The following is a 21149-nucleotide window of genomic DNA, read 5'->3' as shown; positions in this document are numbered from 1 at the left end:
TAGGTCATTAGAAAGAGCTCAAATTCCAAAACATTTTTTTATTATTTTTTTGTAGTGGAAAAAAATTTATTTATGAAGGAAAATGTGAAATCCATCATCAGATGTATTCTATAAACCGCAGTAAGATTTTCACACAAAAATAGAAAAAAAAAACCAACAAATTTTGGGGGTTCCCCATACTTCATACGTGTGGGTTATCTATGGATAGATCTTCAAAAATTATATTGAGGTTTCTAATTATCGTCGAAAAACTTGCGAAAAACTAACATACGTGCATTACATCGCGCAAATTAGATAGACAATTTGCCGATAGATGGCGCTGTGCACAATTATAATTAGTATACCTATAAAACTTTTGATCAAAAGTAGGTTATACTATAAGTCTTCCGCTTTTATAGGTACACGAGATAATTCAAAGTTTGTAGGAAACCCTCGGAGCGCGAAGAAAACGAACTCGCGCTTGACCGGTTTTTTTTCTTTACGTTAGACACATGTTTGACCAGTTTTTATTGTTTGTTTAGCACATTTTTTCTTTATGAAGTCCATACCATACGAGGATATTTCAAATTAATGTAAATATCCTCGTATTGTATGGACTCCCGTTCGCAACCTATAGAGCGGCAGCACCTACAAACTGCCTGTTCCGCGCTCTTCTGCAATAGATGGCGATAACGTCGCTTGGCTTTGTATGTACGATTCATTTTTGTAGTGTGGTGTACTCAAAGAGTTAAGTATGTAAGTCGGTGTACTGTGTATGCTGTATGAGATCTGTGGATTTGAGCTGGCAACTGCAGCTTATCATTCATTCATTCATTCATGTCAACTAATTTTATAGTGGCAACATTCAATAAACGATGTTTCGTGCCGCTCGCGTTGTCTTGTGATTTTTCTCCTTGTTTATAATTTTCACGAAAATAACGGAAAATGAAACATAACTATAATGTTTTATGTTAGACAATAAGTATTTATTAGTACGTAATTTATTTTGCCGTGACCTCTTGCGCTGTAATTTTTCCAAAGCTGTTTATCATGTGTGGCGAATGTGTCAAGATTAGAAAGAAACATACTTTTGCATCGTAATACGGATAAATAGCGGTAAGTAGTATAATAAGTAACATAAAACAAACACTCAAATTGTATTTTTTGTAGGTAACACTTTATTTGTACCTAGTTTCCCGTGTAAAAGTGGTTTCAGTTGAGAAGTTCTTATCTAGGTGCCTTTCTAAATGTTACTTGTTTAGTTGTTTTTAATTTCTTTTTCGCCTTGTTTTGAAGGTGCGCTATTAGTTAGCCCGAAAATATTCTAATAAGATTAGCTTTAGGTATTGAACTATCATGGCTACTGATATCTTATCAGTCCAGTTATCAAAGGGACACTACATCACGTTTTCTCCTGTTGTATATTACTTATTCTCTTAAATATTTGTTTATCACTTTTTATATTTTCTTTTAGTTTATTTGTGTGGCAGGTAAATTTGAAATTGCCTCAAATTCTGAGGTTCTAATACATTGCAGTGTATATTTTTCAATCCAATTATGATACTCTAGTGCTTATGTAAATTTCAACTCAAAAGTGTTAAATTGTTGTACACTTTTGAGTTGAAATTTACATTTACACCGTACAACAATATTAATACTGCACAATTGATTTCTGAGCACTGTTTTTGCTTGATCTTTGATTTGATATTTGGTGTATTTTTAATCATTAATAGAAATATACTTAATTTAAGCCCAGGAATGCAACCTTGAAATTAATGGAGTTTTAAAATAAAGACAGTGTATTTACCTACAAATTTTTATGGAACCCTCGGTGAGTTAGTGAGACTCGCACTTTCTGGTTTTTATCTATTTAGTTAAAAATAATACTCTATACATATTAAAAATATTAATATGTAAAGCATGGAATCAGTTTTGTTTATTTACAAAATTATTATGATTAGTCTTTCATACCTTATAATAAATAATAATAAATAAATATTATAGGACATTATTGCACAAATTGACTAAGTCCCATGGTAAGCTCAATAAGGCTTGTGGTTAGGTATTAGACAACGATATATATATAATATATACATATTTATAAATACATAGAAAATATCCATGACTTAGGAACAAATATCCATGCTCATCACACGAATGAATGCCCTTACCAGGATTTAAACCTGGGACCATCTGCTTTATAGGTTGGGTTGCTTCCCACTAGGCCAGATAGGTCGTCAAATAAATATCAAAATAAATGATAAAATGATAATGATATAAATGTTTCTGGTCTTATATTTGTTCATAAATGAATGAAACTTGTAACAGCCACATGAAGGATTGTAATAACCATATGTTCAAATGACTAAACAGAATTGTATAAACAAAAGTAAATCTCAAAATTATCTTAAGAATTTTAATTTTATTACTGATATCATTTGAAGATTATCTATTCAATCAATTGAAATGAAGACTTTGTTTAACTTATTGACTTATTTCATAAACATTTCTTTTTTGCTACACAAATTTAGGCGGGTCCACACAGAGTGAGCATATGCACGAGGCAGTTTCCTCACGCACAAACTGGCCAGTGTAGATGGACGAGGCGGCACGCTCAGGCCAGGAAAATGCGTCCGAGGCACGTCTACACTGGCCAGTTTGTGCGCGAGGAAATTGCCTCGCGCGTATGCTCGCTCTGTGTGGACATGATTAATGCTATTTAAAACTAGCCTGCCCTGAAATGCGCTATAACATGTCCAAGCAGTCCCACTCAGAGCTTATAATGGGGAATTGCTATTAAAGATTGTTGTTGTTGGTCCTAGGGTAACCCGGAGGTGCATAGGGCCTAAGAGCAGTTATAATTTTATACTTTTTTTATTATTATTTGCGGCAGGTGCATTTTCCTAAAAGTCTGAGTTAAGACATTTGGCTCATGGTCAAAGTTTATGGCCAAGTGCTTTCACTAGGTACGGCTAATATGGCTATGTTGCTGATGGAATTAACTACAATTCTAGACAGCTTCAGGATTCATTTGATTTCAAGAAACTTTAGTTCCTGTAGGCTAACTACTAATCAAATTACTTGTTTGCAGGAGCCGCTACAAAATGGAGCACTCGGACCTGGTGTCTGAGATGGCTCAGGTGGAGCACCTCACCACACAGGAGAGGCTCCATCTAGCAAGGAGGTAAGTCAAATTAAATTTAGCGTTAACCTCTAGCGTCACACGGTCCTAATACTAGTACAAAATTGGACTCAATTTAGGGAATAGGATACACTCCACAAAAATAAGCTTTCTCCCAAAAAATTAAAAGTCATTCATTTGAATGACAAATGTTTAAGAATGGATCCTTTTCACAAAAAAGCAAATCCAATTACCTCCAATGAAATTCACCATTATAGTACAAAAAATTGTGGTACAAAGAAAAAAATACAAAAAATGGTTTTTATAAGTGGTCTTTTTTGAGACCGTCTATAAATTAAGTCATTATTAAATGAGACAGAGTTGCTTTTGACATTTTTGTTTGTATAGTATAGTATACTAGAGGTCAAAGCAAAGTTACAACAATTTTAGACTTGGAAAGAGTTAACTGACAGCAGTACCAAATCAAGCATTTTCTACATTAAAATATTTATGGGAAGAAGTAGGTAGTCAGTCAAAAAATCATGGCTCATGAGAAATAGTAGTTCTATTCTAAAGCACAATGTGGTAATCTGACAAAATACACACCAACCAATTACTTTTTCTTATTAAAAATATCAGCGATATTACTTAATGACCTTGAGGAAAGAGGCGAATAAAAACAAACTACGCAGGCCAAATGTGTCTATTGGACACGTATAATATGAACTCGGACGCCAAAAGGAAGTTTAACGGCGCTAGATAGGTACTGGTACAGTCAGCATCAAAAGTAGCGGATCAAACAACGCTTCGAAAGTATCTACCATTCTGTAACAGCTTAACAAACAGTGATGGTTCTATATGTAGAACAACTAAGACTGGAAAATATATACTTTAGAAACGTGAATTTTAGACATTTATCTATAATTGGAAAAGTTATCCGGAATATCAGATACTTTGGCGCGTTGTTTCATCCGCTACTATTGATGCTGACTGTACTACCGCAATATCCACATCTAACTGACATTTCGTAAAAATTTGCAGAGACATATTCATATATTCCTAAATTTGTACTGTGTCTCACAATAAATTAATTACCACTGGTTCGCGGTTATTGGAATACCTTAACGTGCTCTTCGTATTCAGCACCGTAATGCGATGTATTTGCAAGCAGTTGGGTGAATTTGTGCGAAAAGTGTTTGAGGTTCTGTGCGGCGATGGATAAACGGGAATCTTCTGTTATTTCATTAGATAATTTGTTATTTTTTAGGTATTTCGTACTATTGGTACTTAGTTATTATTTTGGTCTGTATACTTTTTATGAATTTCACAGTGCATTATTACTTTATTGCTGTATAGTTTTTGAAATAAACTAATAATGGTCCACCTATAGTACGTAAAAAGTGTCGTTGTTAGTATTTACACGAAAGATACTTACATATAGTACCACGTACGTAAATTTCCTAAGGATTGCAGTTCAAATGAAGCTCATCAACGTATAGGTTTAATTGCTTACAAACATAGAAGGTACGACGAGGTTCATTACTTTCACTAAATAGTATGTTTGTTGCCGAATTACCGTGGGACCTGGACTTTATAACACAGTTGTAAATGTTGTAACTACTCCATAATTACCCAACTTCAAAGTATACATTGTAATGTTTACAAACTGAATTTATCTTCCCGTTCTATGTGTTTTTAAGTCATCAATTCTCTTTATTATCGTTTTATTATAACTGGACTGGACTTGACTTCAAAGTTCGCAATAATATGAATATTTAGAGTTCCTTCCGTAATAGGTTTTTTTTTAGAAAAAATCGAACTGTCTCTTTAACTTCTGGGTTATTACTACTCAGAATCTACTCTTATATTTCTACTCAGAATCACAAGCACTATATAAAGAAGGAAAAAAAATCCGTTTTGTGACGCATTTTTAGATAAGCAGGGGTCGGTTACTGGTATTTCCTTCATACTATTAAACGCTTAATTCTTTTGGTTAATCCTAAACGGTGACGTCAAAGTACGATTTCATAATTTACATATACATAACATACACATATTCATATAGCATGCCGGTTTAGTGACAAATCGGCTGAAACAACAACTTCAGCACAAGTGTGAGCCTTGAGAATAGCCTTATCTATGCAAAACAATAGCACATTCTGTGGCCGTCCTACTCGATTGGTTACGGTTCTTCCTAAACACCTTTATCACAGACGAGTGAATGATAAGCATTGGTAATCTCCATAAAAAGTTACGTTTCTCGTCTTGGGGGTTCCGCCTTTTTGCCGAACATTTCATTCCATCCGGTAAAATAATTTTTGGTAATGATTAGAGAACCCACACGTCTTGTCTTATTTCCAAACGTTTAAATGAACAACTATTTAGTTTAGCTCACAAGACACTCATGCTTTTTTCAGCTATGCGCAATGTCCTACTTAAATTACATGGAAGTGGCGCTATCTTCAATAATACCATAGAGAAATAAGAAGTAATAGAGTGCTCACTCCATACATCAGTTTTGGTAACAAAATGATTATTATATAGGCAGTCGACATCTAGCATCAAGTAGCGGAACTCTCAGTACTGCTACTCGACAATAGATATCGCGGCAAACAAAAAGTCTAATGCTCAACGATTTTCAGCTAATATGTATTATAATCAGAGTAAGTGTAGGAGTTGAAAATAGAGTTCCGGTTACTCTAGTTATAAATGTTATAATATTATCTACTTAGCGTCACGAACCTTTGTCTCGATATTGACGTCGTTATTATTACTCAAATTTCTCCGTCTTTAGTAAGATACACGTTTTTGTGTTGTGTACAGTCTTTCCCAATAACTAGCAATATTTATCAACGAATTAAAGAACGCGAAATGATAAGCGTGATGTATTGAAGTAGTGTTGATATCTACGTTCCTACGATCCATTTGTAGATTATATTGTCAGAGATATCGCTTAAGTACGATTTCTTGTCACAACCGTTGATCGAATATGTCCAGACGCCCCTTAGTATTTTACTTAGTATTTTTTTTTATAAATATTCAAATGCAGGGTTTTTCGTTCAGAATAACGCATCAGAAAGGCCAATGATAGAGGACCTCAAGAGCTAAACGATTTAACCCCTGCATAGTCAGCGAAACTTATTTGCTTTTGCGCGAGCCTCTATAAGGTCGTATGCGGCAAAACGGGGTTTACCGTTTAAAGTGAAATAAAACAAGAAATTATGGAATAATCACACCTATAGTATTGGAGTGTGTGTTCAGACTAATCTTCATGGAAAATTTAGAGGCTTGGATCGGTCCCATTTGACTGTACAATGAAAATGTTTGTTTAAAGAGAGGCATCTTTGATACTATTTTTCTGCTATAAAAGTTAACCAATAACCAATCATGTAACGGCAACTACAGAAATGAATAACCAGTTCACTAAACAATTTTTCATGAGTTTTGTAATTGCTGACAATGAGATAAATCAAGGACGCCAAAATTTACAATGCGTCGTCTTACGAGGATTCTTCCCTCTTTTTGAATCTAACGAAATAACGGTAATTTTTCTATGAAATTCCATTTCGGGAGAAAACGGTTATATTCTAGGTTTCGTTTTTGACAAAAAAAATCTGATTAACTAATTTTGAAAAAAAAAGGAAAACCTATAAACCTATATTTTTATCGCGTCTAAACCATACTATAAAATAGTCGAAAAAAACGTTTTCTCTTTTTGTATGGACGATCACGTACTTCCCTCTTAAGGTACAGTCATGTCTGAAAATATCGATACGAAAAAAGTGCCAAAAATATGTATACACTACCTTAATATATGGGAAATAAAGTCGTGAATACATATTTTTGGCACTTTTTTCGTATCGATATTTTCAGACGTGACCGTACCTATCATTTAAACACCCTCAATTTACTTGTTACTTTTGAAGCGGAACATTTTTAATAGCCGTGGAATTTCCAGATTAGCGTTCTGGTAGCACATAAAATGTGTTGCTTAACTAGCGGAAGATATTCTGGTAAATTGAGACACAAAATACTTTAAATAGTTATTGACTCGGATCAGGCTAACACTGCGCAGACTTTGCAGTGTCAGAGTGTGGCAGTGTTACCATAAACGTCAAATTACTATAAAAATATAACTGTTATATTACTAATAGTACTTTGTAACGGTAAAGTCGGTTAGCTTAGGTGGATTCTATCGGCAAATCGTTACTCTGACAATTTTTCACCGATCTTCGCTTATAACTTATAAGTTTTTTTTACTTCTCATAGACTGCGTATGCTCTATCTAGTGCGTATCTACAGGAAAAACTTCTACTTTGACCCTGAGCTTGAGGCCAATTCAATCTTACATTGAGACATCAACATTGTATCTAAATTATGGATATGATTGTGACATCATTCACCGGTGCATTATTCGTTCGCGCCAAAATTGTACGGACAAGTACGAGCGAAATGCACGCGCGAATGATTATTAAATGACATCATTTAGATGTCAAATGTTCGAATTGGCCTAACTATCGCAATAGAGCCTATAGGTATTCACAACCCAGCGAGCAGGAGCCACACTACCACAACGTTCCGCATAGGGCCAAAGCGGTAGGCCAGTTACTTATGACTTTAAAACTACCTATAGAATTGCCTTAATTTGTGGCCACCATTTGCTCGCAATCGTAGTGCAAAGCAGATTGGATCCGGAGCGTAAGCTCTACTCGAAGCGCGTTCACTTTTGCATCTACTAGCATGCGTTATTTTATAAACTGAACACTGTCCAGTTTACTTCGTAAAGCCTGCTACTTTATCACCCACTGTCCAACCTAGGTTTTACTGCATTGGTTTTCTCTTCACAATGCTTCCGACCATAAGTACCTTGCATAAGTATGATTTCCGATCGCGTAAGTCAGGTACGATTCTTGAGTCCAAGTTATATTTGGTATTTAGGGACGTTTTGAGAGTCATCAGAATCAGTGAATTGCCTATAGTTGAATATAGCAACGGAGCAGCTTCAGCACAAACAAGCCTTCACGTCTTATCTCTAGATAATGCGGGCGGTTGCAAATCTTTTTTTACGACCTTTTTGTCTTTTTGATAATACTCAACTGGAGATAAAATTAATTTCAGACCATTGACTTTAGCTGTACATCTGGATAAACGTAGATAAGCAATTTTAGAGATATGTTTGGTAAATTTGTATGCAACATTTTTGAAGATGGTTTACCTACGAGGGTGAATCAAAGAGTATTAGAACAGTATATTTATAAATTTGACGACCATAATGCGATGATGTGCGCTGTGAAGGAGTATCAAAGGAAAAAACAATTTCTTTTTCGGAAGGAAAGTATGCAGTTTTTTTTGTTTTGACCCTCGATTTACTTCGTCAAATATTCTCAAATTGAGGAATACGAATGACGAAAAATATACAAGTATTTTTTTTTTTTCAAAATGCCAATCAACTTCGAAAAGTTTTGCAAATTCATCCTCTTCAGTATCCATACTGCGATCGGTCTTGCCCTCCATTTTTCCAAAGCGATAAAGTTTTTATCGCTTCAATTATTGACACATCGGCTTTATTTGAAACGCCGCACGCAGTTTCTTCTTTATTTGCACTTGCTTTAGCAAACCTTTCAATCTCAAGAGGACGCGTGCGGAACTTGCCTACGTAGAAAGCAATACAAACAGCCGCTCTTACACTCATCGTTAACTGGCAGTCAAAGTAATCTAAGTCAAATAACCTAAATAACACTGACCTATCACACATAGACAGTTACTCCTCATAAGGCTAATCTGCCAAAAGTGAAGCCGAAACTCGAGCGATGTGTGCGTGCGACGCTCGTGTCTTACGCTCAGCGACACACACAAATATACAAAAACGGGTTGCCAGAGTTCATTTATTCCCCTTAAAGTAGATGGATTTTAACCACATCCTTATACTTGGCTATCAATCATTTGGGAGTGTGTATGTAGATATTAAATTTGTAGCAAAAGCTTTCAAGGTTTCTTTTAAGGACTTTGCATTTCTGTACTTTGTGAAATAATGTTTAAATAAAAAAAACGTTTATTTTTTTTATTTTACAAATGTGCACAGATAATAGCTGGTAGAATTGACTTTGGAATAATGATTTTAAATGATAAATATTTAATGACGATCAATTGGATTTGATTTGGTTTGATTTTATTTGACTAATATTTTCTTCGGGTTAGTGTGGTGAAAAGTTTTGTGTTTCACTTGGGGCAAAATTTGTTTAACTCTCGTAACTTGAAACCCTCGCAACGCTCAAGATTCCATTTTTCGACATTTTGGATCTTTATTTAGCTCGAGTAGCAATATTAGCACGAGCGGTTAAACAACAACTTTTCCACTTGTAAAACAAATAACTATTTATCGTCAGTACTAGTAATTGTACCTGCAGGCCTAGCCAAGGTGGCAATCGCTATTGCTTCGAACAACGAAACGCTTTGTGTCTCTCTATCAGTCTTCCATATAAGTGCGACAGTGACAGTTGCGTTTCGTTTTTACAGGCCTTAACTGTAACACCTGTGTTCCACAAATAAAATTTACTTTACTTGCTCATCAAAATGGCGAGAGCATATTCGACTATGTTTAGTCGGTTTCCATATTGCATCGTTCCTATTTAATCTAATTTTTTCCGTCCATCTCGCAGACAGAAGCGGATCAGTCGGAAATCTAAAACGAATAACACACAAAATAAAAATATGAATTTAAACTGTAATTTTATAAAAGACAAAACATAATTTGAAATAAAAGAATGAAAAACTAAAAAAGAATATTTTCTATAGTCATACAAGGAACTTAAAGTAAGCATATTAATTTTATCAATGTAATCGTCATGCCTCATTTGGAGGAAAAAAGATTCATATCACCTGGCAACATTTATAAGTAATGGCGGCTGACGAAAATTTGGATTTTTGTATTTACAATTACGTAAAAATATCACATTAAACTGGATACTTACGCATGAAATGTTATATCAGGCGGTTTGTTTTTATTCACTGATGTGTTGTGACACCAATTCACCGCACAAACAACCATCTTTCTTGTATTTTTTAATTTATAACCGGGAGGTGTACACAAACCAACTCGACCTTGAGTACTGCGAGGGCCGTTCGGATACGATGACACGAGGGCGACATAATGTCGTACTCGAAATGGCTTCACTAGGGATGTACAGACTAGGCATCTAGGTTAGTTATAAATCTATGCTAAATAACTTGATCTGCGATTACTTATGTAAAGGGAATGGGCATGAAAGATGATAGCACAAAAAGTCTTCGTTTATTGGCGCGAAAGTATATTCAAGTTAAAATTTTCAATTTAAGACAAGATGGCAGCCCCATAAAACGCCTAAGAGAGCGTACATAAACTGTAGGAGGCAGCATCTTATGGGGGTGAGGTGTCAGTAAGTTCTAGTTATGATTTAGGTCAGGAAGTGGCAGACCCTCCAACAGGCATGGTCTCTATAATAGTTGTTTCGGATCTAAAGGTAGCAGACTGTTACAAAGGTCGAAGATGGTGGATGCTTGCGTTTGGTAAGCAAATGTTGCACTAAGATAAGGATACCGATAGTCAGGTGTGTTGTTTTTACTTTGTGGCTACTTAAGTGAACCTAGTATAACTGTGTCTTCGAAGAGGTATGGTTATTACACATATGGAGGTCTCTCTTATACTGGTACGCCTAAAGCGACACAGGGATTGGTAATCAACTAATCACAACATTCACAACGTAACTGCTACGTATGGTTTCTATTTATGTTTCTATCATGAAATGGTATACACAATTCTTAGCATATGTCTAGTCGATACGTCATGTCAATAGTTGACTCGAGACCATGTCAAAAAAAAATCGCCGTATTACCACGCAATAAGGTGCTTATTGTAATCTTTGATGACCACTACATCGTGAGTACACAAGTTTGTTTGATCTTTTCAATTTAGATAATTCTCTCAGGTTAGCAGCAGGTCAGGTTGGGGATTTAAAAGGCATGTGGTGTGGTGTGATAAGTGATTACGATAGCTCGACAAATTATGAGTATACATATATTTTTATAATTAATAAGTCATTTATCGATATTTATGAAAACGTCATTTAAAAAGTGTGCTAATAGAGCCTATATGTCAGAGGTAAAACACGTATTACCATCACACTATATTAAACTTTAGCGCCGCAAATTATAGAAATATTTATTCACATAACAAAAAAATAAGAAAATCAGCCAGGCCGTGAGTCGAAATCAAGATTTAAAAATATATATATGTGTTAGTACGAGTGGCACGTGAGCCCAGTACAATCTTTAATACCTTACCTACAAACTACTCGAGTATTTTCACCGTTGTTCATCAAGTAAGCGCGGAAATCCTCTTAATTGATTATCGTTAGTTGCCGTATCTAAGAACTTTTCCAGGTCAATCGTCACGTCCCCGATAGTTCGCCGGCATAGATGGACGCTTTAACTATTTTCTCACAACATGCCCTATATGCCTTATGATAAAAACGACGTCTAAATTAAATAATGATTTATTAATATCTTTATGCATAAATAAAAAAACTGAGAAGACCTACTGCGAACATTGATAATAGAGATTTCATTATGCCTCTTGCATATTCGAGTGAGAAAGAGAAGATAATGAAATTTCGTTTTGGGATGTCCGCCTTTAGGTTCTTTGTAAGATGTAGGTAATTATATTTATAATTGTTTTCATTAGTGGGTGCTTTCCTAGAACTCGGTATCGCAAGACTTCTTGTTACTCGGCAAAGAGTGCAACTTTTCTCACAGATGAGATAAAATAGTATAGAATCATAAAAATAATTGTGACTTTCATTGATAATACTATTTTCATGCACAGTAATCGCATTAAATAGTTAGCAGCCCAAATAATGTCACATATAAACCGCATAAAGTGATATTTTCAATTACTTGAAGCAGACCAACACGATAGGCAATTAACAATATTACTTTATGTGCTTTTCAAGCGTGCGTGCGGTTCAAGTGGGCTTTCGTTCGTAATCTGAAAATGAACTGTACCCCTAGTGTAAATAAATTCGATTTTGAAACGTGACGTACGCGTTTGCGTTTAGTCTCATTTTGTATTGGATTTAGAAAGACCGCGCCAAGCGGGACGTTTTGGAAACTCAAAATCCTATACAAAATGAGACTTAACGCAAACGCGTTCGTCACGTTATGATGTCGATAAAATTTACACTAGGGGTACTGAAATATCTACAAGTATTACGTCATTTCTATCGTATCGTATAGAACTATTTTGTATGTGTGCTTATTTCTATTTTTCTATCTTAATTTTATATTTTGTGCCATTTTTCTTGTAATAATTTATTTTTGTTAGTGTAGGTTTACTTATTTGTGTTTTTGTTATGGTGATTTAGAATTCTATATTGTGTGTTTTTGCAGCTGTCAAATAAATGATTTATCTATCTTTGACGACCGGTTTGGCCTAGTGGGTAGTGACCCTGCCTACGAAGCTGATGGTCCCGGGTTCAAATCCTGGTAAGGGCATTTATTCGTGTGATGAGCATGGATATTTGTTCCTGAGTCATGGGTGTTTTCTATGTATTTAAGTATTTATAAATATTTATATATTATATATATCGTTGTCCAAGTACCCTCAACACAAGCCTTATTGAGCTTACTGTGGGACTTAGTCAATTTGTGTAATAATGTCGTATAATATTTATTTATTATTTATTTATTATCTATCTACCTTGATTCCTTGCTGTATGTATATGTAAACCAGTAGTCTAAAACTACGATAATTTGGTACCATCGAACTGTACTGATGATGGATCCACTACGTGGATAGTGCACCTCTTCGGTAGCTAGTACTAGTAAATCCCTCAAGTTGTTTGAACTCATTATGATTATTTTTGATGAGTTCAAAATTTTGGGACCACAAAGTCGGTCATAGAGCTATTTGGGCATTTCTGACTAAAGTTGGTACCAACATTTTTGGTCCGTTCTGTTACGGTTTTCAATACAACCTTCTATGACCGTAACAAAACGGACAAAATAAAATTGTATGAATTTTGGGGGACACTTTTTTTCTCGTATTGGAATCAAAAGAGCTCGTGATTCTGAGTGGGAATAATATAAAAATTCTAAAATCTAAAACGCAACTTGGGGTACAACTTCATAGTAATGTCCATTTTATATTTTTCCAAAAACTCATGACAATTGATAAGGGAGTCTGACTCAGATCGAATAGTGAAATCATGTTTTCTCTTTTGCCGATTGCATGACCGTCGACCGTTAACAACCCATGAGGGATTAAGCGTTACTCAGAACGCTGTTAGCGGAATTAAAAACAAATTGGTCTAGATTGAGATGTTCTTGAATAAAAAAAAAATGTTTTAATGTCACTACTTAACCTTTGCTTGGAAACTGAGGGTCAATGGCGTTGATTTATATTTAGACTTAAGATTAAATGAATAAATGGCACTTAGTCATACATGTTGGCAATGTGTGGCATTTTTAGATATGATAACTTATCGTATAGTGTCCTAGTTAAGCCTAGTTTTCCATCATATTTGGTAGGTCAGGTGGCATTCGCTTTCGCCAGTAGTAATAAAAATCAATCCTAGTGCCAATATTTGAGATTACATTGCCAAAAAGCGGACCCCTAAATCAGGAACGGGTACTCAACAATGACCGATCTTGTCACCAATTTGAAATAACGTAAATGCACGTACGTAACTCTTCCACAAAAAGTGTAAGAGTTCTGTCTCACTTTGCGGTGCTTGTCTGTATAGTTTGCAGTAAACATGAACGCGCCATCAAATGCAAAGTATGGACTATAAATATTCGTAATACGTATAAGGGGGGGTCACTTATGTATGGAAAACAATCATATATTTTATAAATAGTATTAATATTATGTTGTCATAAGTCCAAACGAATAATATTTGTATGTTATAAATATGTAAATTACAGCCCGCTAATGTGGTTTAAAGTTTGGGAATTTTATAGAAAACCTTTTTTATAATTTAATTTACCTACATATATTTTTACGAAACATTGATATATCCCTGTAGAATAAATCTAATAATTCATTAGACACAAATAATTCAGAAAGCACAATATTAAGTAAAAAAAAAAACGACTATTACGCTATAAATTTATGAAAACAACAATTTAAATAAAAAACCGGCCAAGTGCGAGTCGGACTCGCACAGGAAGGGTTCCGTACCATTATCTATAAAAACGGTCACCCATCCAAGTACTGACCCCGCCCGACGTTGCTTACCTTTGGTGATTGGATGAGAACCTCGAGGTCCTCGAGATTGGAAAGAAATATTTATTTTATTCTGTTTTTAGTATTTGTTGCTATAGCGGCAACAGAAATACATAATCTGTAGAAATTTCAACTGGCTAACTATCACGGTTCATGAGATACAGCCTGGTGACAGACGGACGGACGGACGAACGGACAGCGGAGTCTCAGTAATAGGGTCCCGTTAGACCCTTTGGGTACGGAACCCTAATAAAACTGCGATTTTTATCACTGAGTACGTATGAATTATATCAAAATTGCGCGGGCGCGGGCTATACACTTAAAGTAAAAAGTATTGATATTTAACACATTTCTAAATGAACATGTTAGAAAACAAAATTTGACTATTACAAAAGGATAATTAAAAAAAATGAGCCACCCTAATATGTATGTCACGTTACCGTTTGCCACTTTCAGTGCGACCAAAGTCAAGGGCTTCGCACAATCAGTCCAATCGATACAGTCACTTGATTTTAATTGCCTATGTACCAGCAGCACTTAACTAGGTAAACATCGGTGGACCTTATATAATTGCAATAAGGCTTACAATTTGTCAATTAACAGTGTTAGTCACATGCGACGTAGATTATACTTATCATGTTCAATGCCTTAATTTCATGCGATCATTATATCACCACACAGCCTCGTAAAAAATCTTATGCCATACAGTTAGCAGCTGCATGAAACACCTGATTGCACTTGCGGATATTGTATATCGATTGAGTCAATAACTACGTAATAGGAAAAATCATAAAGGTAGACATTTTAACTAAGTAAGGTAGACGTCGGAGTGATCAAAACTGTTCCACTACATGTCATCTTAGAACGTCATTAGACTCTTTAGCAATATAGGTATAGCAGCGGGGTGTCAACTATTGACGGACGGGACGGTTACCTTGGTACTTACCATGGGTTTAACACTGACATATTCGCTAGCAACAGCGTAAACTAACTCACTGTGCAACTCTCTCGTACTAACATTGGTGCAAACGAGATGCGTTTTAGTTGACACAGTCGCTAGCGGTTAAGGCCTCGTAGAACTCATGGTGAGGGTACTTTAAGTAGGTAGTAAAATTAATAAGTACATATTCACGATCACACTCGGTCATAAATGTCTTAACATCGGTTTTGCGAACTTTACTTACTATACATGAAGTTCCTAACCTCTTATCTCTTTCGTATTACGAAGTTAAGGGGTGCCGGGGTACCTAAAGGAGAAACTTCAATTTTTTCGTACACCTCCGGGACAGAGCCATTGTGACCTTTAGGATAATAAATCTGCCAAGCTAACGCATTCGCTGCCGTGGTCGTGATTGGTACAATTGACATTCAATTGACACACGGCCCGCTAAACGGTTCGCTCACGTGTGGCGCAAACGTGGTTAGTTTGTTGCACTAACTGCCATATTGCCAAAAATAGATGAAGTCATTTCGTACGTTGTGTTATATTCGGAATGTCGGGTAGTTCCGAAAACTACCCAAAATTCAATGATATTGGAGTCAATTTCAAAGCCATGACCCATAAAGAGGGGTGTTTTAAGTTTGACTGCTATGTGTGTGTTTGTAGTATTGTAGCTCTTAAATGGTTGGGCCGATTTAAATGCGTTCTGTTTTTATTGAAAGTAGATCTTCCAGCGGAAATTCTTAGATATGTTTTATAAAAATCGGTTCATCCGTTTCTAGGTCATCATCTCTTGTTAGCTGCGGTACGGATCTTAGACGCATAATGGGTATTTTGTTTGTTATAAATAAGTTTTTTTTCTAATACAAATTTTAAGTATCGGAGTTTTAGTCGTTGTATAGAACCCACGACATACTGAGCATGTGATTATATGCCTCTATACAATCATGTAAATTTTATAGACATTTTGTGCATTAATTACCCAAATATAAATAAAAACTACCCAATTCTAGTTATCATCGAGCACGTAATCATATTTGAATATTCACATCATCTGCAACGGTCATTCAAGTATTCGCTCAGCTTACGTTTCGAACCGGTTGTATTACGTAAACAATAAGAATTGGCACGAATTAATAAAACCCGACGTACAATATTAATGGCCGAATTGAGAACTTCCTGATCTGACATCAGTGGAGTCGTCAAAATTCGGGGCTTGTTTTTGCGAAGAACAAATAAATTATAATAAACTTTAAAGTGCCAGTGCCCTTTGACTAAGAAGGGTTTTTTAATACTTTGCTGACTTTATTATAAGGTTTAATCCGGTACTACCGGATCTTTTCTCCGTGTACAATATTTAATTCCGAAAATGGACTCTGACGTGATAAAATTATATGGATGATTTTCATATTCACCCAAATCAATTTTCATTTTGATGTAAGTAGAAGTTTTATACCTATTGTAATGTTTACTATATACATCATAAACACCGACGGAAGTTTATAATTAAACTTAATTGGATTAGGTACGTTATTTTCTACTTGAAAAAAAAAATACAACAGGTAGCAATTAGAGTAGGCATTAGGTAGTACTATGCTTTTTGATTGAAATGCTTTTATGAAATTGTATTAATCAGAGGCTTGTCCATTTTGCATCTCGATGGCATTTAAAAGTAACAAACGTCCGCTAACCGCAAATTTATATGATAGGTAAATCATTTTTTTAACCTGATACATATTACTTTCAGGCGTCGCATGCAGCAGCTAAAACTATGGCAGCAGCGAGAGAAAGAATGGGCGCGGTCGCGGGCCAAGCGAGAGAAGAGCACCAAACGAAACATCTACTTCAGCGACAGCGTCATGCTTCTAGAGGCCGCTGCTAGAAACGACATCGACGAAGGTACGTGTCTAGTCTGTTGCATGTAGCTGAAGGCGGGAGAGAGAGACATAGGAGAGAAGAGCACCAAACGGAAGATATACTGTACCGACAACGTCATGATTCTAGAGGCCGCTACTAGAAACGACATCGACGGAGGTACGTGTCTAGTCTGTCGCATGTAGCTGAAGGCAGTAGAGAGAGACATGGGAGAGAAGAGCACCAAACGGAAGATCTACTGCAACGACAGCGTCATGCTTCTAGAGGTCGCTGCTAGAAACGACATCGACGAAGGTACGTGTCTAGTTTGTCGCATGTAGCTGAAGGCGGTAGAGAGACGTATGAGAGAAGAGCACCAAACGGAAGATCTACTGCAGCGACAGCGTCATGCTTCTAGAGGCCGCTGCTAGATACGACATCGATGAAGGTACGTGTCTAGTCTGTCGCATGGTCTGTACCCTTAACGCGTCGAAGGAGTACTGGCAAGGCTTTGAACAGGGGCACCTTATGTTATTCTACCAGAGCGTAGTTGTATTTATCGCTTAGCTAATATAACTTATCCGAGGATATAATTTAGCTTATCAAGGCCGTCAAATCTCTATCTATAAAATAACTTTTACAACAAACTTTTTACTGGTTTCGACGAGTGAAACCGCGAAGTATTCACGAGATAACGCTCCATGACGATAAGAATAAGTGTACCCATTAAAATACGACAGTAGCTCTCGTTAACGTGTAGTGTGCCTACTGCTCATTATAATGCACATTATTTTGACTTTTGGACATATAGTCGTACGTATTTTCCTTCTTGTTGCGTTTTTATGGCGAAGACCTTTTGTTACGCAAATTTTGGTTGTAAAATTATGTTAATTTTACAAAACAAATAATCTAGCTTTACTACCGCCATTCGCTGCCTCTTCTTTTTAATCATAGTGATAATCTTTAGTATTTTGGAGCTGTTTTTATATATAGCGTATATATTTATGGAAGCAAAGTACAAGTATTAGGGCTTATTTCGTAGATATAATTTAGTAAAAAAAAAGAATACAAGAGATTTTGAATACGATAGTAGAAGCAGTCGCTTGAGGGCTATTGCTAACAGAAGATAACCAAACATTACTCGTTAGCATCAATATCAGACAAAATAGGTTTGCACAGCATAGTGTCCGTCTCTTCCTATCAAATGGCTTAACCAAATACTTTATCTCGTTTTTTATCAGTTGATCGTAAGAGGTCTGTTTTATTTATAGACATTGGACATGTAATCCGTATTATTGTATTTTTTCATGCAAATATCATGTAATATATATTAGCGTGTTACCTGTTCAGTTTGTATTGCCAACTTAATACCAAATACGCGCTTGACATTGTGTAGTAACTACAACTCATTCATTTGCATGCTGTGCTGCTGTAATACAGATCGTGTCATTCACGATGACGCGTGCCTTGATTCGTATTGTCATGGTATTAAAGGTGAGATTTGACAAATCTGCGCGTCATCGTGGATGATACCACAATTGAATAACTTTTCAAGTATAGTTACTACAGTAACTTAGGTATGATAAATTGATAATTTACATACATGTACAATACACTTCATAATAAATGACGATATGTCATTTATACGACATGTCGTTACGCGTTTTTAATCTCGTCATAAACTGCTATGCGCGATATAAATAGAATTTATCAAGTATAAATAGGTTTGATGTGGTAATAGACACGTCAACGTACAGTATTAAGAACACCTGTCTGTCATGCGATTGAAACATTATCTCATTGACATTGACCTGTGTGCGATATTGAGACTTGAGTTACAATCTCTTTTATATGGAAAATTGTTTGACATGTTTGATCCTGATAAGATAGATTTTTACCTACTTGTGAATAGTTTGTTTATTTGCTAGTTTTATTAATAGTTGTTCTGTTTAGTTTTTCTTGAGTGTGTGAAATAAAGCAGGCTAAATTAATATACACCGTGTTTTTTTTTATTTGCGTTAATTTCGAGGGTGCAATCCTGAGCTTAAATTAAGTAACTTTCTCAAAGACACCGATATTCTAATTAACTCCATTTCGGAGATAATCAATCATTAATTTTTATCTTATAAGGCCCTTATGAGCGTGTACACTTGCCTTAGGGCCTGTTTACTTATTGATTAGTGTTTAGTGCAAGTTCATACATTTGCTACTAAACGTAAGTACTATCTCGGACGATCGACGTTCGAAATGACATTGATATGTCACAGTTTTCAATTGTTTGGTTGAGTTAAATGTAATGCCCGTGTTACAACAACGCTATATGCAACATTCAATTACTTTTTATAAAAAAAAAATAGTAAAAAAAAAACAAAAAAAAAAATATTTTTGAAAATTAACTATGCCATTTAGTTTCCTTAAACGTACTTACCGATACCCCGAAGTTAACGAAATTCAATAAAAACACGGTGTATAAATACACTCCAAGCAGACCCAAATCCTATCCATCTGTAAAATCTTGCCGCGTGGAATCTGGGCTCCAAGGGCATATCATACTAGTGTTGTTGTCTATCCTAGACTGAGTGTCAAATGGGTGAAGAAAGATACCGTTCTTTCTTATAACAGTTTCCTACATACACTGCAAGAGCTTCAAGATACCTACAAGATATTTTCACAACACCCGGTTATTATATACAAATTACGTTGGTGAATAATTGTTGTGGGACTAAGTGCCATATTGCAAAATTGACATTTTAAATGATTTTTATACTGTGTTAAATTAAGACTTATTACATTTAATCTCTTTACTCATATTACAAATGGCTTAGAGGTCCGAGTATCAAGTCCAAATTCCTATTTCCAGTTCGCCGCCTACTCTCCCGCGGGGTGACCCCAGACGCTACCAACGAGGATGGCCTTACCGCTCTCCACCAATGCTGCATCGACAACAACGAGGCCATGATGCGCCTCCTCCTCGACAACGGCGCCAACGTCAACGCCGAGGACAGCGAGAAGTGGACACCCTTACACGCGGCAGCCACCTGCGGGAACCTCAACTTAGTCAGAATCCTAATTCAACGAGGAGCGAATTTATTAGCGGTTAACGGGGACGGGAATATGCCATACGATATATGCGAGGAAGAGAGAACGCTGGATGCGATAGAGAGCGCGATGGCGGAGCGAGGAGTAACGCAGAGGTTGATAGATGAGACGAGGGCGGCCACGGAGATGAAGATGTTGATGGATGTTGCTGAGCTCGCTAAAGAGGGAGTGGACTTGGACGAGCCCAGGGACAATCAGGGGGCTACTCTGGTGAGTATTGCTGGGTTGTTTATTTGGTGTATGCAACGTACGGTCTCAACCGGATAAGGTGGACTGGATGAAATGCATCTATGGGTTTATTGAGTTCATTTGATTTATTTTTTTAAACAAACTGAATTACTAGAGCTGCCGTCATGTAGTAATAAATCACTTGGAGAATAAAACGTAACATAGAGGGCGTTCCGACCTATTGATTTGAGAATAACGAAATAGACGCAAATATCCTATAGTTGCATTTAATCCGTTTGGTTTTACTACAGTTTCACTAGCTGCTAACGGTGAACATCGAGACTTTGATACTCTAACTTAACAATTGCGCCAACGAAAAAGCGAAAAGTGGACACTGTTATGCACTGGTTAAGTATCAAAAATTTTCCAACGAAACATGAAATCAGTGAGCATTAAATCGCTAACGCAAACATTAGCAGAATATTCAAGAAATTATAATGCCTTTAGACTTATACCTTATGACACCTCACCACTTGATCAAAATAGTCCTATGAAATACTTATACCACGTTCAGGCAGGTTTAGGTTTTAGGTTTGGCATTATTATAATTTATGACCTAATTCGTTCCAGTGAAATTATAATTTACAGTCTTTTGCAAATAAGAATTGTTTATTTAGTTGTGTAAACTTGCGGTTTTATAATTTAACGGGAAAACCACAATAATTTTA

General features: G+C 35.9%; 1 protein-coding gene across 4 annotated transcripts in view; it reads left to right on the top strand.

Annotated features, from left to right (window-relative positions):
• The first annotated feature begins 531 nt into the window (after positions 1 to 531).
• The window catches only part of LOC133523423 (protein phosphatase 1 regulatory subunit 16A), a 53782-nt gene continuing 33164 nt past the window's right edge, over positions 532 to 21149 (top strand). The window contains exons 1-4 of one of the 4 annotated variants that reach the window (XM_061858997.1): positions 532 to 1095; positions 3071 to 3163; positions 17048 to 17199; positions 20015 to 20463. In XM_061858997.1, the coding sequence (XP_061714981.1) occupies positions 3084 to 3163; positions 17048 to 17199; positions 20015 to 20463 (681 nt within the window). In that variant the 5' untranslated portion in view covers positions 532 to 1095; positions 3071 to 3083. Of the gene's footprint in view, positions 1096 to 3070; positions 3164 to 17047; positions 17200 to 17231; positions 17470 to 20014; positions 20464 to 21149 lie in introns of those variants that run through there. The other 3 variants (XM_061858996.1, XM_061858995.1, XM_061858998.1) reach the window with 3 other exon arrangements.

Source organism: Cydia pomonella, chromosome 12 (genome assembly GCF_033807575.1).
Source record: "Cydia pomonella isolate Wapato2018A chromosome 12, ilCydPomo1, whole genome shotgun sequence".
Taxonomy (NCBI): domain Eukaryota; kingdom Metazoa; phylum Arthropoda; class Insecta; order Lepidoptera; family Tortricidae; genus Cydia; species Cydia pomonella.
This window is presented reverse-complemented; position numbering and strand designations above follow the sequence as displayed.